This window comes from Thalia democratica, chromosome 4 (assembly GCF_965202585.1).
Source record: "Thalia democratica chromosome 4, ktThaDemo2.hap1.1, whole genome shotgun sequence".
Classification (NCBI taxonomy): Eukaryota; Metazoa; Chordata; class Thaliacea; order Salpida; family Salpidae; genus Thalia; species Thalia democratica.
Genome location: NC_139168.1, coordinates 40,090,797 through 40,117,322, shown reverse-complemented (window position 1 = coordinate 40,117,322; position 26,526 = coordinate 40,090,797). Strand labels below are relative to the sequence as shown.

The 26,526-nt window shown below is 24.7% G+C and overlaps 1 protein-coding gene across 1 annotated transcript; it reads right to left on the bottom strand.

Moving 5' to 3' along the window:
- Window positions 1–373: 373 nt before the first annotated feature.
- Window positions 374–22,206, bottom strand: LOC145835107 (cullin-4B-like). The gene is made up of 18 exons (XM_082942647.1): window positions 22,112–22,206; window positions 21,798–21,873; window positions 21,649–21,742; window positions 20,673–20,792; window positions 18,952–19,019; window positions 17,437–17,602; window positions 15,639–15,811; window positions 12,376–12,559; window positions 8,769–8,958; window positions 7,888–7,986; window positions 7,431–7,627; window positions 7,088–7,201; window positions 6,856–6,966; window positions 6,489–6,665; window positions 5,239–5,346; window positions 2,024–2,182; window positions 1,840–1,937; window positions 374–653 (listed from the first exon to the last, which is right to left on the bottom strand). Exons 1-17 carry the CDS (start codon window positions 22,170–22,172, stop codon window positions 1,842–1,844), a joined length of 2,193 nt encoding a protein of 730 aa, XP_082798773.1. The 5' UTR covers window positions 22,173–22,206; the 3' UTR covers window positions 374–653; window positions 1,840–1,841.
- Between the last annotated feature and the right edge of the window lie 4,320 nt (window positions 22,207–26,526).

The following is a 26,526-nucleotide window of genomic DNA, read 5'->3' as shown; positions in this document are numbered from 1 at the left end:
TTAGTTTGATTGTCTTTAGTTATTTAGTATTTATATTTTTTATATTCGCTTTGCTACTACAGTTTTTTTTAATCAATTGGATGTGGACCCCGCAAAAATTTTAGGTAAGACTCGGCAGGACCCGGGTCTGGTGTTTAAATTAGATCCTGCATCCGTAGACCATTAATAATAACTTTAAATAATAGCTTCTTAGTTATTAATAGTTAACCATATATTCTTCTAAAAAAAAATAATAAAATCTAAATTCATGGAAAATTTTTAGGTCTTATTGATATTAACATAACATAAACATACTTTTTACGTTTAATTTATCTAAATAATCAAATTAATGTATAATTGCATATAATGAGTTACAAACTAGTTGTAAGAAATGGTGATTTTAATTTTCCTAAACAACAAAACAACTAGAAAATAAGTGTTTTAGTATGCAATAGTTTAGGTAAAACGACTCAAAATATTTTACGCAAAAGTTAATTAATTTGTAAAAAAATCTTTAAATTATAAAAACTGTACTTGATAATAAAAAGTAAGGCAAACAGCTCATAACAAGTAATTTAAATTAAATTACAATCAATCAAATATTTCCAATGATAAACTTCTGAGTTTTGCATACTTAAATTCAAGTTCCATCCCGAATCCAATTTCATTCAAGTCTAAAGAAAATTTATTGAATGATCTTTTTAAATGAGTTCACCTTATTACTTTTATAGATTAACTTTTAAGAAAATAAGTTATATTGTATGTTATTATTGGTTAAAAAAATATGTATTCATATTAAAAAGAAGCTTAATTATACATACATACATAAATTAGATATAAATATTAAGCTCTTAATATATAACTATCTAATGCGTTTTAAAGCTTAATAAAAAAGTCTTTGTCTGAAAATCGTAAAAGGTATCATAAAACAGATGTTTTATGATAAGATAAACCTAAATCTCTAGCTTGTTGTAAAATAATAGTTTTCATTGACAAAAAAAAAGCATTATAAATTAACTAAAATAGAAGTTTTGCAAATATAATTGTACAAAAATTAACTTTTTATACTCTAAAATATTATTGTTAGATATCAACTTGCTAGTTGTGTGCTAAATACCTGTTTAATTTTGAAAAAATGAAGATCTAGCTAATTATTTAACCATTATATCTTTTGTTAGATACTAAATACTTAGAGTGATATTTAAAGAAACGCCGTAAAATAAAGTATTTACAAAGTAGAGTTTTTCTACATACTTTTTTTAGTTTCTCTTATCAAGAATTAATTTCTCATCTCAGTTTACATATAGTTGTTTTTCTTAACTAAAAAAGATTGCTTAATTTACTGAAATGTAAAAAGCTTATTTAATCAAAGATGTGCAAGTTAAATATTTTATTTACAACCAGGTTTCGGTGACAAAAAATTACGATCTCTTCACGTAAAATAAAATAGTAAAACTGCTTTAAACTAGCAACATAGTAACAAGCTTTAAACTAGCAGTTTACTATTTTATTCTACTTGAAGAGGTCGCAATTTTTTGTCACTGAAACCTGGTTGTAAATAAAATATTTAGTTTGCAAATCTTTATCATCTCAGTTTACAAAAAAAAAGATAAAGATTTTATTAATATGTATATTTTTAAAAGTTCAACAAAAAAAATTTGAGAAAAATTTTGTTAAGGAATAATATAAAATAACTGGAAACTACAAATCTTTTATACTGTCAGAAATAATTTATAATTACTTATCTATTCTCAATCTAATGATTTATAAATCCAGCCATAGTTAGATAATAATAGTAAAACTTGAAATATAATTTTTTTAAGTTTCAATTTTATGCCAACTTTTTACAATATAACTAACTTTCAGGCAACATAATGAAAAACATTGCTCTGTTGTTCATCTCTTTTCATGTACTCTCTATCCATTAAATTTTCCACAATTTTTTTAATGTCTTTAGACTGTAATTAATGTCTTAGTTAAATATGTTGAAGTTGTGGAAAATTTAGTTTTATAAAACCTAAAAAAGAAACATTTTTTAACTTACAGCGATTGGAAACCTAAGGCTAAGTTGGTTGCCAACTTCACTTATTAACTCCTGGTGAGTAAGCTGTTTCCTTGTTTTCATTATTCTCACTATACAAGCTTCGATCTGGTTCTTTCTATTTTCAACAACTTTCGAGTTCACAACTTTGTTCTCTTTTGGCTAGTTTTAAAAAAGTTGTTAATTTTTTGGTACACAAGTAGTTATTTATCCTATTTCTATTTAACACGAATAAAATTTACACTCAGGGTCACTACTATTTGACAAACTAGATTAAGTAACTAAAAATCACCTGAACCAGTGTGAACTTTTGGGTGAAGATATAAAATCTCCATAACTTAATTATTTAAGGATTGGTAGCTACTAGGGGGGAAATCTAATTGATAATTTGGCTTTAAAACTATAATATAAGTTAAGGGTAAGTAAATAAAACAAATTAATCAAAAAATCTAACATACTTTAAATCTCAATTTACTCAAATTGAAACACAACTTGATAATATTAATATATAATAAATAATAAAAATAACTACAGCACTTTTGGTTTAATTAACAAGCTTTAAACTAGCTTAAAAGAGCATAAACTATGTACACTATACAGTGTTGCCATTCTTTGAGTCAATTTTTTTTCTGAGTGACCAGAAACTTCCCTGAGTTTTTTTTCCTAATTTTTTTTTGCTTCTGGCGCAAATTACTAGTACCTCATGCTCATTTTTCTTGTTTAATAGTAAAAGGAAGGTTGTATGTGTATGCTGCTGCATTAGACACCTACTAAAAACTTAAGAAAATAACTGTTTTCAAAAATTATGGTCATTTTATACAAATTTACTAAAGATTATAGTAATTAAAATATTTGTGAACAACTTCTAGTACAATAGGTAATTCGCGAATAAAGTGAATTATTGTGAGTAGCATACACATTTTTTCAGAGCTTGTAATATCAAAACAACCTTAAAACATCGATACTTTTAAAACATTTTATTGATGATATTATGTTTTTCACTTAAACAAGAACAAGCACAGATAATATTAAATACAAACTGAAAAAAGTATTTGAAAAGTATAACTTAAAACTTATTTTTAGAGATTCTGTTTTTCAAAGTAAAGTTTAGAATTAAGAGTTTTTGGACTTCAATCCCATCATAGATGAAAATTTAAAAAGTGGGTTTATGTCAATGAAAAATCTTATCTTATCGCTCGATTTACAAACCTATTGTATTTAGCAAATCGATAAGTGAACGTGGTTGATACTACTTGTAGGCTGTAAGACTAGTGAAAGATATGTGAGCAAATTCAAACTTTTGCAAGGATTAAGTTGTCGAGACGCTGGAAACAACAGAAAAGTGGAAAGATCGGTTCAGACCAACAACAAAAAAAAAAGAAAACAGCAAAAGCATATGCTTTTGGACGACAATGTTTTTAACTCATTGAGACTGACAAGAGATAAAAAAACAACTCAAGCCAAAAAAAGTTATAAGATACAAACGACCACAAACACTCCTTACTATTCAACTATTAGATCTTAGCTCATATACTTGTGGAAAATGTTTATTATGCCATCGAGGCGGAATAGTGAAAAAAATAAAATAAAACTAGGAGCAATAAAATTAAAAAAAAAAACTTTTATTGTAAAAATTTCGGAGTTAACTGTAGTAAATCTTATGATTTCTAAGTTGGTCAGATATTCACGTGCTTTTCGCGAAGGTAGTGCTCTCATAAACATATCTGGAAAAGTACGATCACTAAAGATGTTAATGATAGAGTAGCATATAAACTATACTACGCCAGAAAACACACAACATCAAAAATAATTCTAAAGAAGCATTTTTTACTATTGTAAACACACAACAAAATATCATTTAGAAACAGACTTTTTAGAAAGTAAATGAACAAATAAACTGTAAGCAACAATAAATATACACATTACAACATAACCAATTTACAGAAAACTACGTAAATTGAATTTATAAAATACTTTTCAATAATTGTCAGAGTTTGAGATTAAACATTTTAAAATATCTTAATGTATTAAAGCCAATACTTTACAAATTGATTTTTGTTTATTTTTTTATTTTAATTTTTTAGGTTTTCAACTATAACGAATAATAAGCTTTATTATTTCTAACTATTTTCAAACGTTTTTAGTAACAAATAGCAAAATATTTCAACACGTGTTAATGCTACGGTTTTAAAACTTAAATATTCGTTAGCAATTTTGAGTTTTCAAGCAGAGATAACACTATTTAAAAACACAGTTTAAACTCGTAATTAGCAAATCTCCATATCTAAATTTATTCGAGTTAATTTTTTTAGTTACATGTACTGAGTTTATAATTTTACTACATAATCCTTTTTGATCTAACAGCTATTAATATACTTTTTTCCTGTGGAATATTTTCTAAGTACATCAAGCTAAATAATTAATAATTCTAAATTCATGACAAAACTCTAGTTTCGCAAGATTAAAAAGTATCGCGACAAAGTACTTCAAGCAAAAGTAATGAGCCTAAACTAAAAACTTTGTAGATTTTTTGATGTATAACTTATATACATATTTGTTAAAAGATATAGACAAAAAATAACACAAAGAACATTTAGCATACAAGGAAGATTTGAGAAACTTAAATACATAAAATATTATAGTATTATAAAATAATAAAAATGCAAATTAACCGGTAATAAGTAGAAAAGATTTTTTTTATTTGCACTTTTATTATTACTGTATCTAATATCTGAAAATTGATTAGTTAATGAAGCTAATAAAAACTAAAAAAAAAACTAAAATATAGTATAGATTAACTGTAAATATTTTACAGTATAAATAAAGACAGTTTACAATAATACTTTAGTATATTATATTCTCAATTTAAATTAGCCTCATTTAATTGCTAAATTTTACATATTACATACAAACCAAATTAAGTAAATTTTGATCTTTTTTAACCAAAATACTAATGATTGTTTTCAGCCTTTAGTTTTGTCTATATTTTTAAATATTTTTGATTTACAATACCTTCCATCTACTTACTTATATACTTTTTATGTCAGATTTAATTAACAACTGACAGTCTCTAGAAAACTTGAGTGAATTTTTTTTTTGTTTTGAGAATCTTTAGAATAAGATCTTGATAATTTGTTTCCTTATATGTGTTTACTTGAGAACTTTTTATTGTTAAATTTGAAATAAGTTACAATATTTTAAAACAACAAAAAAATTACCGTTTCTTTCATTTGGATAGAATTTATTTTAATTTTAAATTGTTTGTGTTTAAAAGCGTCGTTGTAGCTAAAACTATCTGTTTCATTGACTTCTTTGGATTTAGGTTCCTATAAATAAAAAAAAAAAAGTTTATGCTAGGGTATAACAGAAAATTAAAAACAAAATATTACAACAAAAATAATAGTTGAAATTATAAACTACATAACAATGTTATTAGAAACTTTTTACGATTTAACTTTACTAGGTAGTCAATGATATAGTGAGAATCAGTCTTAAAGTAAAAAATTAAGTTAGGTACAAAAGCAAAAGCTTACAACTCTTACTTAAATTCAATAAAATGATCAAAAATTAGCTTTTAAAAACATCTATTGTTAATTGTTTTTGTACAACATGAATTAATAAAAACTTTAAGAAATTTTCTATAAACATTTTCTGAAAAAACTGTAACAAATAACAATTTAACTATTATCTCCAGAATTGCGATAAAATTTTATCTGTAAACTACTTTTAAATTTCAAGTAAAATATTATAAATAAATCTTTTATAAACAGATAAGGTTTTAATATCATGATTTGAAAATAAACTTTTGAAACGCTTGGCGTACGCAAACTTCGGCCCGCGAGGTACTTTTTAATTAAAAAACATACTTTTTTAAAACATCTAAATTTTTTTTAGTGTTGTGAAATACTACAATTGGGCAATTAATTAATAAATAGTAATTACTTGCTGTTATTTTCGCATATTTTATCATATTTTTGGTTTTTAATATTGTTTTCATGGTTTGGTTACCACACTTATTATAAATAAGTGAGGCCCGCAGAAGATTTTTTAAAGCGCGAGCAGCCTTTCCTAGAAAAAAAAAATATGTTAATCATAAAAGGCTTCCGATTCTGCCTTTGGGTATTTTCTTAACAATACTTGTGTCTTTAGGTATAAACACTCCATTAGAAAACTAACTTAAACATAATAAAACGTAAAAATAAAAAACTAGTAAAGACATCACATTTTTACTTCAACTTTATTTATTTAGAAAACGTAGTGTAGAGATAATAAGAGATTTATTATCATACATTATAAAAGGCTTTGTCCAATATAACCAGAAATCTTATTAAATATATCTAAAGTTTACTAGTTTTTTCTACTGTAACTTTCAAAAACAAACAATGGCGAACTTTATCAGAAGTTGTTAATTGAACATAACTCATATCACTCATAAATAGATTATAGTTAGCAAAATTCATTCAAATACCTTTAAGATAACTCTTGCCTTTCCGCAAGCAAGAGATTGGAGAGTTCTTTTTAATTCTGTGTGATCTAAGTTCGTTCTTTCTTTTAATTCGTTGTAAGTTAAGGTGTTGTGGTAATTGAAGTTGAGCAAAATTACTGTTTGTAATAATGAGACTTGCAATTCTTTTAATGACGTTAACTGGAAAATTTAAAAAATTAAAAAACTTTATCTAAAACATGCTATAAATACAAATTAAGCTCAAACTGCGAAGTACTTCTAGTGTAATTGTAATAAAACTACTGTACTCAATTTTTTTTTTAAATTGTAAAACTAAAAAAAATACTAGAAATAAATAAGAATCTGGTAGTAATAAAATTTTAAAGCTTACATTTTCGAAACGACCTCTTAACATACAATGACCTAAACAATGTTGAAAATTAAGATTTCTTCCGTTGTGTTTACTTTTGTAGAAATTTGTGAACGATTCTTGCAGAGATACCTGAGAGAAAATTTTTATTATACATTTATTTAGTTGTACAATATAGTAAAGTTTTACATTACACTTAAACTTATTATTTTTTAGAAAACAGAAACAAAACGTATCAGTTATAGCAACTCACCATGTCATTAGGAAGAGGTAAACGTATAGTAGTATAAGTCGGCCAGTACACTGAGGTTAAAACATTCACAGACATTTCTATCTTCCTAAGTTCTGTATTATGGTTTTCTTGGTGCTGAAACAAATAAACTTTGCATAACTTAGTATTGTTATAGGTTTATTGTTTATTAGGTTAATTTTGTTTAACTTTATAATCTTTGCATGCTTAAAGCTGAAAAATATTTAAATTTATTAAAAAAAGTAGTAAGATTTTAGAATTATATATTGAAGGCTGTTTAAAAACTACACTTTAATTAGATAAATAATTAAAAATAACAAGTTTTAAGTTAAATAAAATAAATTACCAATTTAAATTGCACCATCATCTCTTTAGAATAAGCCATGTCTTTAAACATCCCCTCTAAATCTTTAGTGAAAAGACTTCCGCATTCCTGCTTTAACTTACTGAGCATAGATTTCTCTGCATCAAAAGATGAAGATCTACCGATCAACAATCTTTTTGCAAGATCTGCTTTGTAAAATGCCTCGAACACGTCCTTCCCTTAATAAAACGCCATTTTTCATCAAAAATAAATATATATTAGACATTTAGTCTGAGATATTAAATTCTATAACTTTTAAAATAACAAAATTGTTCTTTTCTTATATAATTTAAGTCTGTGTTTTTTAACATATAAGTAGAGAACTGTTACAGGTTTCTATTTCTATTTAAGAACAATTTGTAAACTAAAACGGTTCGTATTAATTGTTTATAGTAGCTTATGATCATATCAATAAAACGTAACATTGCAAAATACAAACCGGAAACAAATCTAAAGAGAACCATAATTTTATCTAATATCTGTTCTATTTCGGTTTCTGATAACTTGTTAGATTTCATCTTTTGGTCAACGTATTTAGCTGTAAAAATAAATTGTATTCATTGATGTAATAAAATTTTCATATCACTAAAAGACAATATTTATTGTTTGTTAGGCGAGTTATTAAAAGAATCAAAATTTTACAAACCATGATTTTTGATAATACTTAGACTAAACTGTTTTCAATCAATTTCTAAAATTGTTAATTTTTAAAGTTTAATTGTTTCGTTGCACACTAGTGTGCTTTTTTTATGTGTAGTTTAAATGCAAGAATGTAGATATTTAATATAAAACATAACTGTCATTTTAATTTTTTTCAACAAAAAGCTTTAAAGTTATCGCTAGAAAAAGTATTTTATTATAAAAAACATTCATATTTGTCACACACATACTTTTTCCTACATTTTTTACAAGTGCTTCAGATTTTTGATTCATTTGATGTATTTTGAAACAAAAATAATCACTTCCTTAAGTAGTTAACAAATTATTAGTACAAAAGTACTAAAATACATATTTAAATCAGATTGTTTAATACTATTTATGTCGAACATAACTTAATTAACTATTTCCACAAAAATAGTATGATGTAATGAAATAAAAAACAACTTCTAAATAACTTCCAGAGTTAAAATAGTTCTACAATTTCTATATATAATCTTAGTGAAAAACCAAAATGATTTATATTTTAAAATCAGTATGAAATTATTTAAATGTTGTCAGTTTTAATAAAAATAAATTCTTAGACAACTTTGTCAAATTTTACACAACAACTGGTCATCACTTTAAAAATGAAACTTATTGTTTATCAAAAAACATCCAAACCAATGTACTCAGCTGGAGTATTCTTACGCTTGTTGATTGAAATTGCAAACGCGTCCCTGATTGTGTTTACGAACTTATCATGTCCTTTGAAACAAATTGAATTCAATTCGTCAACTTTTTTTTTGTGATCGAGCAAACTTCTCACCATTGTGGTAGGACCCTCATTTGTCACAATATCTTCAACAACTATCTGTATAATTATTGCGAAAAAAGTTATTTCCAACAGTTTATTAGTTAGAAAATGTATTTTAAGCTCTTTACAAAAGTTCATTTATCTTAAGTACATTCTGTTGAGATATAAGAACACTGTAAGGCATAGTTGTCATGATTCAAGTTTACGTAAACAAAGAGGTTGTTAACGCCAAGGTTGCTTAAATTCATAGTTAATGCATTGACGCAAGTTTCAAATAACAATAACAACTTTAGATGCTTTACTTTGACCATCTTCATTTGTAACGACCATGCTTTAAAAAAATCAAAGCAGACATTTAAATTAAAATTGTTGGCACCTATGAGGTCAGTAATTGCTGTTATTTTTTGATAAGGTATCGCCACAAATGAGTTTGTTTTCAAGGCAGGGCTCTTGCAAATTAAACTTTCCTAAATCGAGCAACTCTGAAATGTTTTTTTTGTTTTTTTTTTGCGCTAAATTTGTTATGATTAGACACACGACAGTCTAAATGTAAAAAAGCAAGGAAGTCACAATCACTATATTTAAAAATTAAAACTATGGTAACTTTGCTGTCAGGTACGGTGTACAAAAAATACCCAACTAATTATATAAATACACTTAGCAATCGTTTTTTTATTCTAAATAACTGACATTAACTGTTAGTAAAAAAATCTTTTAAATAATATTGATAATAAAAGTATTAGTATAAGTTTTTAATAACTTGTTATTGAAATTAAGAACAGCCTAAATTACACTGTAAACAAAAGTACTTTATAAAAATTACTACTTCTACTATAATAGTTTAAAACACATTTAACAATTACAGGGATACCATAGGTTTTTAAAAAAATTCCAGGCTTTTAAATTTTCTTCTAGGTTTTTGAAAGAACAAGCTTTTTTATACATTTTCAGTAAAAAATTATTTTTTACGTAAAAAAACTACCTTATTTTGTATAAAAATATATAAGTATACTATAATGCTATTTAAAACAAGTTTTACAATAAATGAATTTAAAAAAATCATATGATAAGATTTTTCGTATTTTAAAACAAAATTTCTCATTTTTTATGTAAAAGTTGTTTAAAACTTAAGTTTTTTTTTTTCAAAATTTCAAAATTCCAGGGTTTTTTACCTAAATTGTCAAATTCTAGGTTTTATGACAACCCTTTTTCATAGTTAATTAATTTTAAACAATAAAAAAATAATCGCTAACAATATTCATGAAAAAACTGCAAACTTTCGGGTTGATATTTTTATATGCACAAACTATAAAACTAAGTAGATTATAAGGTAATCAAGAAATTTCTAAAGAAATATATTTAGTTCTTAACTCTATATTTCAAATACACAATTCAATTAGTTTAATGCTTTAATAATAAAAACTAAGTTTTTTTAATAAATCAAATGTATAAAGTAGCAATTAAAAGAAAAAATAGAGTGAAAAATTTAGAGTAAATAATAGTGTTTAACAAATGAAGAACATTTTTAATTAGGGTAAAAAAATATATACAATTTTTTGCTAATTCAAATGTTTGACCTTGCTTAGAAAACAGTAGTCATTTCTAAATCACTTAAATGTTTGTATAAACCCCATAAATACAAAGGTAGACATCTATTATTCTATACGTAAGTATATTGGGTAGGAGTCTATCAAGCACGAAGGGACACTTTTGCAAGGCGTCAATTTTTATTTTTAATTTTCCGTCAATTTTTTATTTTGTATACTATCACTATTACCCCTAACCCTTAACCTCGGTCAGTAGTTTTTTTATATAATTTTTTTTTAGTTTTTGTTTATAATAATTTTTACTATGCATATCTTTTTTTTTTCTATCACTGTTAGCCCTAACCCTTACCTTCGGTCGGTAAATTTTTTTGCTTTTTGTTTTTTATTAGTTAATTTTTATCTTTATTTTATTTTTTGTTATTTTTTTACCCACTTGCAAAAATGATCCTTCGTGCGAAAGTGACCCTCCATGCATAAGTGTCTTCATGCAAAAATGTCTTCGTGCATATTAGACCCGTTGCCAAGTATATTAATGATAACTAATTTATTATTTAAGACCAATTTTAAAAAGTAATAAATAGCTTAACAATTAATATTTACACATAGTCTGTCTATGACAAGCATCTTTAGACTTTAAACCAGGGTTTGTAAACCGCAGTCTGTAAGCAAAAAGCGATTACTTACCAAGCAATTTATTTTAGGCCTGCGACTTGTGTTTTAGTTAAAAATCTACTTATGCAGAGGTAGCAAATTCAAAAGCTTTTTGAAAACAATAATTTGCTTTTAATTTTTTTAATAACATACTATGCCAAATTTTTAAAGAGGAAAATCATATACAATTTTAAATTCTAAAAAGAATAAATTTTAGAAAGCATTAAATAGTATTGAAAAAATGTAAAAAATAGTCCTTGTAGTTAATAAAAATAGCTTTAAAAGTTTTAATTATTGAAATAAAAATTAGTAATAACTTTCAACATCAAAACTTATCGTTTAGTAATTAAGTTATTAATAGTTTAAGTGGTAATTGATAGTACAAAACAATATATAAATTTTTATTACGTAATAGAAAACACTAAGATTATCATTTCATAATAAATACATATATATTTATAATAAATATACTACTAAAACTCTAGTAGTTAGGAACTTACCATGGATGTTTTTCTGATCACGTGTTGTCATATACACAAAAGAAAAAACGATGCTTACAATACTATACTTCTTTTTGTTTTAGTTTGAATTAATTTGTTAAATATCTCATATTTTTAATTACAAAATTTACAAATGCTTGTCACCAATGACAAAAGGTTTTGACAAAAATTACAATGTTGTTACTAATATATGACACGCTAATGTTAAAAAAAACTTATCTATTAAGCTGGGTTGAAACTTTAAAAATCAAAACAATATTCCTATTGTACGTAAAATAAGTGAAATGATTAATATTAATAAAAGTTATGATATTCATAGAAATAAACTGAGTTTAAAGCGACCTCAATACATGATAAAATTCTGGTTTTGAAGTTCAGTTATCAAAATTAAGGTCTAATTTTACCAAGGTAAATACAATCATAAACTATTTGACATTTGTTTTTAATCAAAAAGATTACTTTTTTTTAACTTTTTGAACAAAATTAATTATGAGTGAATAAAAACATATTGTTTGTTTAATTAGTTCTAAATTTTCAACCTGCATTACAATTTTTTTTTTACAAGGCTTTTCAACGAGACTAGTTATAAAAACATTAAAGAGTTTTAAATTTTTATTTTTAATATTTCATAGTACAAAACTGTTTATGCAAAGTTCAAAATTTTACATTTAAAACGAAAATTTTGATGTTTTTAAGTTAAAACTAAATATTTAGTTGTCTTAAGCTAAAAACAAAAAAAATAATATACAAAAAATTAAAAAGACTTAAAAACTAACTTTATTATATTTGTTGTAATGATCACACATTAAAGATTTTCCTTCACTACTTTTGAATAGACTGTAAAGTCTGTACAAATCATCTCTCATATCAGCTTTTAATAAGTCACTAAACCCTTTTTGTAAAATTTCTTCATGATGAACGACGATAAGCGTTTCATCCAAACATTCAAGCAAACGTCCTCTGTATTTACATATTTAACAATAAAATTAATAAAAAAAAAACTTGATTTTAAACGAGCAGAGGATATATTACTAAAAAAATGTTTTTTTTTATTTAGACTTTAAAGCCATATGGGGGTAGGGAAATTTTAAATATCTTTTAGTTTATAATTAATTTATTTATTAACGGGCCAATGTTAAATTGCCAGTGTTAAAATTTTGTATAAAAAAAATCTTATACCCCCAAATGGCCTTAACAATTCTAAGTCTATAAAAATTAAATTTTGAAGTTACATAAAAACAGTTTAATAAAATTATATAAACTAGTGAATTTAATTAGTCTATAAAAAATACTACGTTGAAGTAGGATGGTTTCTAAATATTCAACTATGCATTAGAACAAGGGTCGGCTACCTTTTATAAGTTTCGGGCCTATTTACCTATAACAAGTTGCTAGTGGGTCGCACTGTATACAAAAAAACTTCTGTCGGCCACACTTATCTTAAAGCATTTGTAATAATCAATGTAAAATTATTGGTTATTACCAAAAATAAAATAAAATATAACAGATTGCTAGTAAACAGTAGTTATTAAATTAAGACTTAATTGTAAGTTTTCGGCAACTAAATTTTTTTTTTATTATTTTGAAAAAGTATGTTTTAAGTAGTGATGTACCGGACCCGCAATTTTGGGTCCGGCCGGACCCGGATCCGGATTTTTTTTCAAATTAGAATCCGGCCGGAACCGGATCCGGACTTTTTTTTTAAATAAGAATCCGGCCGGAACCGGACCCGGACTTTTTTTTCAAATCAGAGTCCGGCCGGAACCGGATCCGGACTTTTTTTTCAAATTAGAATCCGGCCGGATCCGGATATCAGACAAAAATGGCAATATCCGGCCGGACCCGGACCCGGATAGTGAGTTCGGTACATCACTAGAATAAACTAGCCTGAGTCAGAATGAGGTTTTTAAAAACTGAAAAAATTACTTTAATCTAATAATCAGTAGAACAGCTAGCAAAGGTTGACAATTTGGTAGTAAAGTTGAGGACTGACTGCGGTACACTTAACTTATTAGTACTACCCATCATAATAAAATCCTACCTTATTTAATTAATATCTAACAAATACTAAACTCTAACTGAGACTACTTTCTATAATCAGACACGACAGTTTTGAGTGATGAATCTTTTATATAAAACACAACAAGAAATACTAGCATATACAAAATTATTAATTACTTTGGTAACACTTTAAAAACTGGAAGCTATTTAAATCTATATCAAAGGCCTTAAATCAAAAAAACAAAAATTAAATAAAACTTCTAGTAAACAAGAAACTGTTAAATGTTTAATAAACTATTAAACTATATACCTGGCTTAAATACTTAAACAATTAAACACCTGTTGAAATATTCACTTTTAAAACAAAACACTACTTACAATAAGCATTCACAAAAACGTTCAAGATATTTTGTTGCTTCAAGCTACACACCAAACTAACTAACTGCTTACATATAGACTGCCTGTCATGTTCTGATATTTTGCTGCATCAGTATTTAGTTTGAAACATTTCGTCATATGATTCTCATTGGCTCGTATATTCAACCGTATTAACTCTAAATATTCTCTGAGCTCAACTTTAAACAATAAATAATGCAAGTATTCATTCCAAAGTTTTCAATTTTACAACATATGTAAAGAGTTACATTTCATGAAATTTTTATTTCATAGTTTAAATGTAAACAAATGTAAATTAGTCACGTGTACAAAATGAGCCAATCACGGTAGGTTTTAATTTTAACTGACGAAAATAACTCTTATTAGTTTACACATGGTTTGTTTTTGAAAAAATAATTTTCAGTATGCTTTTTTTACTAAATAGATCGGGTCCGGCCGGATCTCTGTTAGGATCCGGCCGGAACCGGATCCGGACTTTTTTTTCAAATTAGAATCCGGCCGGAACCGGACCCGGACTTTTTTTTCAAATTAGAGTCCGGCCGGAACCGGATCCGGACTTTTTTTTCAAATTAGAATCCGGCCGGATCCGAATATCAGACAAAAATGGCAATATCCGGCCGGACCCGGACCCGGATAGTGAGTCCGGTACATCACTAGTTTTAAGCTGAAAATTATCTAGGAGGTTGCAGTTTGCGAATCCCTGCATTAGAAAAGGGCTGCCACTCTTTGTATAAAAAGCTACCCTGAATGACCCAAATCTATCCTGAGTCGTCCTGAGTTTTCAAAAAAAAATAAAAAGTACTTTTTTGCCTCTGGCGCTAACTAATATACCTCATGATCATTTTTAATCTGACAATAAAAAGAAAAGGATGCTTATTAAACTAATGATAAATACTGTTTTTGAAAATTCAAGGATTTTAGTTTTAATCAATCGAGATTTTCAAAAAAAAAAGTGTTTAATTTAATGTAACCGTCGTAGTTAATACTATATATAATAGAAAACAGTTTGAATTTATTTTTGATATTTTAATTGTCTAATTTTAGCGTTTCTGTTAAACATAAAAAAAACATGATAATTTCATTTAGATTTAAAACGTTCAGATCGTTCAGATTTAAAACAAAATCTACAATGTGAATAGCTAGCAGCAAGGCTAAAAAATTAAATAAATCATAAAATCAATAAAAATCAACTTAATGAAAATATTTAATTATACAAAACAACAAAATATTGAAACTGAGTTAAATAAATCTAACTAAATATTTAAAAAAAATATTCCTTGAGATTTTGAACTTTCATAAAACTCTCCTGATTTTTTTATAAGAAACAAAACAATCCTGAGTCAAAAATCCTGAGTCAAAAATCATTATATCTTGTGTTGTCCTGATTTATATAGATATTTTCAAATTTCTTTAAATATTCAAAGTTATTTTAAGTTTATGGCAACTCTGATCGAAGTTAAAACATATCAAAACTAAGTCAATTTTCTAAGTAAACTTGTTTAAAAACTTTTATGTAGCTCGTTAGTTTTAAAATAAATAAAAAATTCATGGTATCAAAAAATGTTCAAACCAAAAGTGCATTAAAAAAATAATTGATGATCAATTACCAATTAAAAATAAAAACTTTTTGTAGGAAACTTACTCAGTAACGTAGTTCATTGATTTTAAGCACAGTTTACTTTCTTCTTCCATTTTGCCTTCAGTAAATTTTAGATAATCAGCAACAGTCAACTCACACAGTTTAGTTTGTGCAACTTTTTTGTAAAAGTCCCGCGTTGAAGCAATAAAGTTATCTTCGAAGCAAACTTTGTAAACCTGTGAAAAAAAAACCATTTTAAAGACAACAGTCTTCTTGACATCATTGATCGAGCTTTTGATTAAAAGATTTTGAGTACCATTAGTGCTACTGTAGCTTTTTTATTTATTTACTTATTTAAAAGCAAGAACTTAAAAATAAGTAAATATATTAAAATGTTAATCCAGTTGCAATTTTAAGTAGATTATTAAAAAAATCCATATCTGAAAAAAATTAATTTTCTAAACTCATACCTAAACTAAAAGTATGACTAATCAGTTCAACTTTTATTTTTGTGGCAGGACTTTTTGTTGTAAAAAGCGTAAATAAATAAAAATCTAAGTAAAACTAAACTAATTAATTATTTAAGATAGTTATAATATATATAAGACCATGGGGAAGTTGTCGTTTTTTTTAATAACATTAAAACGTACATGAAAGCCTAAAGTATAATTATAACTTACACTACTAAAAACAAAGTTTTAAATTAACAACAGAAATATAGCGTGTTAAGTTAAAAAGATTCGAATACAAACGATTCACCACTATTCAAATTCTTTAAGTTTTATTAATTGGTAATTGTGTCTTTTAGTAAACTTTTTTTAAATCTATTGTAACCTTAATAATTACCTACATGAGTAATTTTTTGTTTTAATAACTTTTGAGGTATGGCTTAAATAAGTATTAAACTATAGGTTTTTTAGCAGTTTTGTATTTTTTTTAATCTTTTTTTACAATTAAAATTTTATTAATTGAATTACATGACCATTAAAATTTATAAATATATCAATTTTTAATTTGTGGCCCCTAAAAATTTTATTAAGAACTTAGTTTTCAAAATTTGAATTGGTAATACTTTAGTAAAAAACTAATTTTATTTTTTGAGACAGGGAACTCAGATTTAAGGAAAAACCGATAAGTAGTTCAATAGCTTACATAAATTTGAAAGTTTATATACTTAAATAAAAAAATTAATTAAAAAAATCAATAAAAACGTTAATTTTTCAGAATAAACTTTTAAAAAACCAAAACATTTCCTTGAGTTAGATAATCAAATTTAAATTGGTGAACAAAAAATTGATAAACAAATATATTTTTATGTAGATTAGATCTTTTTTACTTTTCTAGTTTACACCTTCAATAACCAACCCATTAAACTAACCAAAAACGATCAGTCACACATCAAAAGTTAATTTAAATTTTGTTTAGCGACAAAATGACTCTGATAGCTAAGGTAAAACTTTAGAAAAAGGACAAACTTATAAAAAATATATAGGATCCCCATGGAGTTTAGTAATGGAGCTTTTTTTATTTTTACTTTGTTTCAAAAGAAAATTTAGAAAAATATAATAAACATTGTATTATTATATATTCTAACCCAAATAGTCTAAAAACATCAGTTTTAATAAAAGTTTTAAAAAAATAAATTGATTTTGTGCATTAGCATTTGTTTATAAAATTCTTAATCATTAAACATAAATTAAATACATAGAGAAATCAAAAACTTCTATTTGGTTAGATTTAACAGAAAAAGAGGTGGTAAACATGTTTTGAATTAACAACTTTTGGAAGCTAATTCAAGACTTTCAAAATTAGAATGTCATGTTCATTTGAAATATTTATTCAAGATGTTTAGAAAACTTACATTAAGTTGTGTGAACATATCAAGGAGATTTCTGAGCAAAGATCGCTTAAATATTGGCCCACCTTTTCTTTCTGTTTCTATCAATTGTAAAATTGCTTGTACACATTTATCACCAATGTTATTTGAATACAGTACATTTTCCCGAAACAATTCTAAACTCAAATCCCTAGAAAAAATTACAATTAATAGAAAAACTATGAAAATACTATACATAAATTTAGAATAACTTTAGTAACTTTTGTATATACCATTTGCAACTTATTATTAACAGATTACTCATTTTGTTTTATATTTTATTTCACTAAGTTTTTCAAAACTATACAAGTTCCATTTTCAAGTGATAAATGTTAAATTAAATTTGAAAAAAATTTGGTTAGTGAACAGCTCAAAAAACAAGTTTAAATTATGACGTATGAATAAATTAAAATAATTACAAAATTTAGAGGTTTAGCAAGTAAAACTAAAGTAAAGGTATGTTTATTAAGAAATTATTAACAAATAGGTAACTTTATAATTCTTTTAATAATGTACTTAAAATTTATTAAAAGTGTAACCATAACATACTGCAATATAAAACATTTATGATCACATACATACTTAAACATAAACTTTTAATATTAAAACAGGTAACTTTTTAGAATATTTTTTGATAAAATTATCATATAATTTTAGAAAATTAATTTTGTATGTGTTAAGGCCATAGGGGGGGATAAGTCATATTTTTTACAAGTTGATCTGATTTTTAGAGTTTTTTCTAAGCTTCAAAATGCTTTTTATCGTTTTAGAAAATTTGAATTATCTTTTGAGATATGACCAGTCAAAGTAAGGCCGCATAATAGGTTCCCTATGGGAATGGAAAACTAAAACAGCCAAAAAAGACTATTTTATTTAAAATCTATCTCCTCCTACATTTTCAAGCAATCTTCTTTATACAACAACAAAAAACGTTAATTTGGAATTTAAAAATTTTTGTAAAATTTTTTTTTTTGAAAAAAAACTTTTTTTTTAATTATTGTGATAAAATTTTTAATTTTTAAATTATGAAAACTCACAAGTAACGTTTTTTTTCTTTTAATATAAGGAACAGTTCCTGAAAATTTGAAGAAGATTGCTTGAAAACTGAAGGAGAAGATAGATTTTTAGTGAATTTTAAAATTTCTGAGAAAATTGACCACGATAAATGTGTGGTCTATACGTTTGTATTGGAAACTTTTTACAAAATTTTTAAAATATGAAATATCTCAAAAGTTAAATAATATTTTTTAGTTCTATAAAAACTGGCTTGTAGTTTGTATTATAAGCTTTCATATAAAAGCCAAAGTTAATTTTTGTAAAAAAAAGTGTTGGACCCCCCCTATGGCCTTAATAATAAAGAATGACTAAAAACTTATTTATATGTATTCTAATATACTTTGAATACTTAAAATTAACAACAATAACACTAGTTGTAGAATTTTTTATCATTTATTCGACAACTCGCATATAAAAAAGTAAAAAAACTTAAGCATAACTAACCAAAGTGATTGATTGGAGCTTTGTATACACTTCGTATCAAGAACCAGGAATACACTTCGAATTAGAGACTGTAAGCAACGCATATATATATACGTTTTAAACTATTATTATAATAATAAAACAAAGACAAATTAAAACTAGTATGAGATTTTTATCTAATAAGACAAAACAACTAGAAAAATATGAACAACATTACAAAGTTAATAAATGGATTAGTCAGTAATTTTTTTGATTCGAAATTTTGATAAGCATACCTGCAGAAAAAGTAAAGGATTCATAAAGATTGTTCCTTTAATCATTTATTTTAACTTAAAATACAAGTTTACATATTTCATTATTGGAAAAATATCATTTCAGACTGTTAATATTTTAATATTTCAGGCCTCTCTTCAATTTATCATTTTTAGACGAAAATAGTTTTAACAAAAACTCTTAGGTTGTATCTTATTTTTATGCAATATATTCTTAAAACTTCGATCAAAAATGATAATATGTAAAGTATAAAACAAAATAGTAACTATTGAGCTTAAAAAGTTCAATTTCAATTCTTAAATAGATGTTTATTAGCTGGTGTATTTTGAGAATAGATCACTTTTGTAGAAATTTATTGAAAATTAACATTAGTTTAAAATTAAACAAATATTTTAAAAACATGAAAAACTACGACTTATATTTTTTAAGGTTTTATATTGAGGCAAACTCAAGATTTTCGTGTCACCTCTAGTACTTTTAATTTTATTAAGCTTCCATTAATTTGATTTTTTCTACTTAGTATTTCGGGTTTATTGAAAAAGTATTTTTTTTCTATTTAAAGTTCTGGTAATTATCAACTATTAATTAACAATTTTCAGTAGCCAATTTTTGTAGATAAGAGTCAAAAATTTTTAAAGAGTAGATTTTTATGAAATTATATTGAATAGTAGAAAAACTTCATATATTCTCTATTATAACAATGTCAAATATAGTACAAAATAAAAAAAATCTTATGTTTATTAGTGCATCTTAATCAGCTTAAAAACAGTATATCTTTATCATAATAATATTTACTGATGTGAAAAAACATAACAAAATATTTAGAAAAAAATTTGAGTAAAATCATCTAAATTTAGGGTGACAACTCTGTTTTTATAAATTTGTCTTAACTTTTCTGATTTTCTTCCAGGTTTTTTAGACAACAAGATCTTTTGTCAATTTTTAGTAAAAAAAATAAAAGGTAAAATACTGTACTACATAGTTGACAAAATTGAAAAGATACTGTAAAGCTACTTTAAATGTATATTTTAATCATTATTTTTTTTTAGTAATACTTTTATGCTATATAACAGATTTTTGTATCTAATGGAAATTTTATTACTTTTCATGTAAAACTCTTGGAAAATCTATGTTTTTTCAGGTACTATAGTGGTTTTTGTTAGAAATTTTAGGTTTTTTTTCATTTAAATTTTCAAGTTTTAGATTTATCTAGGACTCCAGACTTTTTTTCTACCCTGTTTTTGTCCCTTTACAGTTATATTTTTTCGATTAGCATAAAACTACTTAAAAAATACTTTAGATGTGTTTTATAATAAATAAAACTTTAAATAATGCATTATTTTAAATATATTATAATACTCATTTTGTATCTCATCTAAATTTTCAAAGTTTAAACTTTAAAGTTGTTTAAAATTCCATATTTTTGAGTAAAACAATCATCCTGTAAAAACTTAATAATGAGAACTTACACTTTGATTGCAGTGGTCTTGCCATTCTTTTTCTATTTTTATTAAAAAAGATTCATCAGGTAAACAGCTTTGAAACAATAATGATTGCTTTTTTATGTGACACATGCAAACTTCTTTTAACTGTTGTATTTTAAAATAGTTGAAATGTATTTCAAATTTATAAATTAAACTGTAATGTGATGCAGTGTTTTAAAAAAGAAACAACTAACTGCTAGCTAAAAAAAGCTAAAGACTTAGAAAATTTGAAGTATTAAATATAACTTTATAACTACTTTTTAAATCAGGTCAAAGGGGGTCGAGGCATTATCAACTTTAATTGTTATATGAAAGCTCCCACGTTATAAAAATTCTTGCAAGTAACTTTAAAAAAACTATGAAAGTTTGATTAAAAAGGGTAAAAAGTAAAGATGTTGTGTATTTTAAACTAAGTAGTTTTTTACCATATTTCTATGTACCTTGTTAAACTCACAAACTTTAATCTCTAACACCAAAAAACTACTTTAAATTTCACTAATTTCTTAAAAGTATCTGGTAGCTGAGCTTAACTATACAAAATAGACAAATGTTTTAAAACTAAAATTTACCCCAATATGACTATTGTAATTAACTTGCCTTTAAAATGCAACAAAATAAAGAAAAAGACTGTTTCATTTAACAATTTCAATAAATGAAACATTAAAACTAGTTCATTTTAATAAAATAATAAACAAAAGATATATGAATCTGTGATAAGCAAATGGTTTTATACTATCAATAATCTTTATCACTTTTTCTTTAACTAGAATTTTGAAAAATCAGGTCAGGTATGATATACATAAATGAATTATGAATTCTACTAATTTTAAACTAACTAAAAAATAACTAAATAATAAAACAGTTTAAAATAATTAAATAAAAAGTCTAAAAAGAAAAATATAACACAAATAACTTTTAAAGACAAACATATTTTTGATCAAAACAATCAATATATCAATACCTTTATGTGAAGTTTAATTATTGTGGCTTCCTCTCTACACAACTCTTCTACAGCCCCATAAAGTTCTTCAAAGCTGAAGTTAACAAATAAGGACCTGCATGAAAAGTGTTTTAAGCACTTCTAGATTTTGAAAAAATTGTAAAACATACCTGTGAATTGCATTTACTGCTTCATTAAGTTTTTGCCAGGCACTGACTTCATAGTTTTTTGGAACTCTTGATCTATCTGAAAAACAAACAATAGCTAAGATGAAAAACAATAACTTTTCACATTTTAACCACTAAGTTAATTCTCATTTATACTTAGTTATAAAACATGTTCATTTACGTAAGCTTTTTAGTCAAAAGTATTATCAATTTGATATGGTATTTAACATTGGCTATAGAAAAATACTAATGTTATAAAATATTTTTGATTAAAGAAACTTTAACTAATGATTTTTTATAGCACAGTAAAAACTAACTTGATAAATTTTTAATAACTAGTTTCTTAGGAGTTTTTGTCAATGGAACTGCTTGCATCATATAACGTTTAAAGAATTTTATAATTTTTGATAAATTAAAGCTGAAGAAAAATGTTTTTATTAGCTTAAATAAATGTATCAATGACTATAAATTCACTTTTTGTTCAACAAAATTCAAAAATAACTTATTTAAATATACTTTAAACATAAAAAACTAGTATTTTTTAAATAAAATTTATCTTTTTACAGTATAGCGTGAACAAAATGTATTTTTAAACAATTTAAGGTACACAGCTTCTGAAAATGCTGAAAACTACAGGTTATAGTATCTATATTAACACATTAAACAACATTTGTTATAATAAGTGCAGGAGCAGTCTTTTAGTAAATCAATGTAAAATGATGAGATGTTCTGGATGCTTTAAAAAGAATTATCTTACCTTAAAGTCAAAGAGTTTAATATCAACAGGTAAAGCTAAAGCAGTCTGTCTTACTGGACAGTGGACATAAACTAAGCACAACAACTGATCAATTAAAAAACAATTTATTTAGTAAATAAGATTTCAACAGAGTTACCACTCTTTGAGGAAAAAATTTATTTCAAAAAAACCTTAAAATGAAGTTCTGAATGCTTTAAAAAGAATTATCTTACCTTAAAGTCAAAGAGTTTAATATCAACAGGTAAAGCTAAAGCAGTCTGTCTTACTGGACAGTGGACATAAACTAAGCACAACAACTGATCAATTAAAAAACAATTTATTTAGTAAATAAGATTTCAACAGAGTTACCACTCTTTGAGGAAAAAATTTATTTCAAAAAAACCTAAAACTGAAAAGTATCAAGCTAAAGTACCTGAATATCAAAACAATAACAAAATATAAAAAACAAGATTTTCAAGAAAACTAATAGATTTAAAGTCAAAATAAAACTAGCCTGAGTTTTACAAAAAAATTCAAGCAAGCCTGAGTCAGCCTGAGCTTTTCAAAAAAATAAATTAGTTTAAGTTGACCTTAGTAGCTTAATTTTTGGCAAACCTGCTTAGACAAACACAATTTTTGCTTAATTATGCATTACTTGACAAATTTATAATTAAAAAATAAGCAAAATAAAAGTTAGTTTAAGTTAAGAAAATGTTTACAAATGTTACCACTTTTTACATTAAAAATACTTGTTTTAATTCATTATTTAATTCATAAGTGAAATGAAAACTGATCCAATTAAAAATACTAAAAACTGATCAAGTCTAAAAATCAGTTTGTTCATGTTTATACTTCGTATGTTCTTTTCAAAATGGAATATTTATAACCAACAAGTCATATTTGGTAACATATTAAAATCTAAACAAAACACTTCTAATACATTATCTTCCTAAGTTTATTGAAGATATATTTAAGCTTAATCTAATCTAAATTGGATCTCAAAATTTATTTGCTTTTGAACTAAAAATGTTAATATTAGCATACTTAATTACAAAATTAATAAAGTATATCCAAAACAAAGGTATATGTAATTAAAATTGTAATGAAGGAAGAAAGAAATATGTGAGCGCTCACAACTATCATCAAATGAAATATGCAGTCAAAATAGTTACAAAAATCTTTTAACAAATAACAAACTGCTAGACAATATTATTAAACAAAAATATAACATTTAAAAAAAATTAAAGTACATAAAAAAATTGTATAAATTTTCTCTGTAAATCCAAATTGAGAGCTATTTAAAACAACTTAAAAGTTAAGTTATAAACTTTTAATTCATAAAACTTTAAGGACCTTATATAAATCAAAGTTTATCATTGTAAAGGGAAAAGTAAGTATGATGTTTGTTTAATAAATAACATCTTTTTTTTTAATCAAAATATTTTATCATTTACTGAGAAAAGTTTACACTAATTGCATGTTAACACTTTTTTTAGCTAAATAAAGTGGAGATTTGAAAGTTGTTGAGTAATATTTAAAATAAATAGTATCTATAATAAAAACACAATATGTATTAACACTGTTAGTAAAAAGCAGCAACATTATTCTAGAGATCAAAATTAAACAATAAATCTAAATCATGACGCTTCTGATTTTCTTATAAACTTAGTAACATTTTTAGTCATAAATAGTTTATAAAATCATCAAAAACAATTGTATGATTGTTAAAAGTTGGTCAGGAAGTTAGCAAAAATAATTAAATTCAGATATATCCAGATTTTTATTAGTTTTGAACTTTTGATTGAAAAACTTGAGTTTTTTGTAAAAATGTAACTATCCAGGGAAAATTAGGGAAGTGGAGACTCTTCTTAAAACTTAATAACATACAAAACCAGTATATCAAAATTAATATTTCTTTAATCAGTTTTAGTTGGCATTTAAATAAAATATTACATTTAATAAAAACTAATAAATACTATTTCACTTATCAGTACTTTTTCCTCCCATCTTCAATTATAAGTTTTTTTTTTAAAGGTAGAAAGTACTATATTCTATCTTGTGATAAAAAACAGTTTATGTATTTAAGCAAAAACTTTATTAATAACAGTATGTAAGTTAATTTCAAATATTTTATTGAAGTTATAAAGCTAAATGTTTATAGAAATAACATTAAACAGTGATAAGAAACAGAAGAAATTGTTGTTTCATAATGTAGTTTTATAATTTTGAATTACAAACATACTTTAAGTAAAAGCAATAAAGAAGAAACCCCTTTGTTACAACTAACTTGCAAGAATCTGTTTTCAAAAACGCACTTGCACCATTTATCAAACTATAACATTATATTAGTTTATTAAAGACAAAAAAAAAACGCTCAAAATATTTGGTTCTAAGACCTGGCGCACGAAGAACCTTTTGGTTATCGAGTTGCACACCATAGATACCTTTTCAAGTTTTGTCCAGGACAAATAATCTCGATCTGTTTAAGCATGTTTAAAAATTACTTAAGCTTTTTAAAGTCGAAAACAAAATAACTATGTATACAAAACTCATTTTTTTAACTCCATTTACTAGTTGTTATTTTGTTGTTAAAACAGTATCTTTCATAAGAAATGCTTTATAACTAGAATTTAATGATTTATTTTTTTTTTTCGCTTATGTTCTGGTTCAAAATTCTTAATTTATAATAATTTTTGTTGTTAAATTTATTTTAGGTATGGTAAATTTTACTTGGTCACAGTCCTTAAGTTGTTTTAGTTAAATTGTTTTTTTTTAATTTGTTAATGTTTTTGAATAATAAAAGACAGTTGTTTTTTTTTAATGCAAAAAATTGTGCTTACTTAGTTTTTGGTAACCAAACAATTTTTGTCTATTATTACAAGCACATAACGTCATTTTGATAAGTTTGTTCATTACGGAATAAGAAAAACTTTTAAATTTAATTAAAAATATAGTAATAACAGAATAAGTAAAAAACACAACAAACTATACCAAAACAAATTAAAATATTTTTTTAGCGATGAGCAACAAGCAGAAACCTTTTGTCTAAAATTTAAAGAGTGACATATTTTGAGCATAAAGATAAGTAGTGCAAAAAAAAAAATTAAATTATTTTGTAACAAGCATTTTAAAATGTTCGCTTGATTTTATTTACAGTGTTCACTGTACAGTGCACTTAACTTTGCTAGGTACAAATAGTTCTAGAAATGGTCTTAACCAAAGCAAAATTGACAGAATTTAATAATGGTGTAAGTCTAGCAGTGGTAAATAGAATAGTTTCCTAAACTTAGATAGCCAAAATTTCAAAAAGTATTTTATATCAACATAGAGATTAATCATGTTAATTATATTAAAAAAAAAGTTTAAACTATATTCAAAAGTTTAAGTATAACTTACTTATTTAAAAAACTTATTAATTTATTTCATTTAGTGCATCTTCAGAATAATCTTACTAAAAACTGGTAAGAATATTGTGTAAGATAAGTTGTTTTTATTGTTTTTAAATTTTTAGCTAAAAATAGTTACGTCATAAAGAGTAAAGTATAAAAATTTGTTTAAAAGGTTCAAACTAGAGTTAAAATATACTTTACTGGTTTGAAGTTATTTTTAAGACAAAATTGTTAGAATAAAGACATTTAAGATTGTAAAAATTTACTTGAAACTAAATTTAAAAGTAATTTACTGTCGTTTTTTGATATGTATTTTTAGTTTAGTTTCAAGTCAAATTTTTACAATCTCAAATGTGTTTATTCTAACAACTTTGTTTTAAAAACAAATTTAAATCAGTAAAGTTTAACTTAACTCTAAATAATATCACAAACATCAGTCTATTGTAATTTAATTGAAACTTATAAAAAATACTCAGATGCTGTTGTGAAACGTTTTAATATATTTTAACTATATATCATCAGAAACCTTACTGCAGAATAACAAGTTTTGAAATATTGTTTGATTTGTTTCATTTGAAAAACTGTGTTTTAAACCTTGTTATTCTGC

What these genes read in the sequence shown, in the direction of transcription:
- LOC145835107 (XM_082942647.1), bottom strand. Translation starts at nt 22,172, where the DNA reads ATGATGCAAGCAGTTCCATTGACAAAAACTCCTAAGAAACTAGTTATT. An exon ending in TACCTCTTCCTAATGACATG is followed by an intron (nt 6,967 to 7,087) that starts GTGAGTTGCTAT and finishes ATTTTCTCTCAG; the next exon opens with GTATCTCTGCAAGAATCGTT. An exon ending in TAAGAGGTCGTTTCGAAAAT is followed by an intron (nt 6,666 to 6,855) that starts GTAAGCTTTAAA and finishes TAAATTTTCCAG; the next exon opens with TTAACGTCATTAAAAGAATT.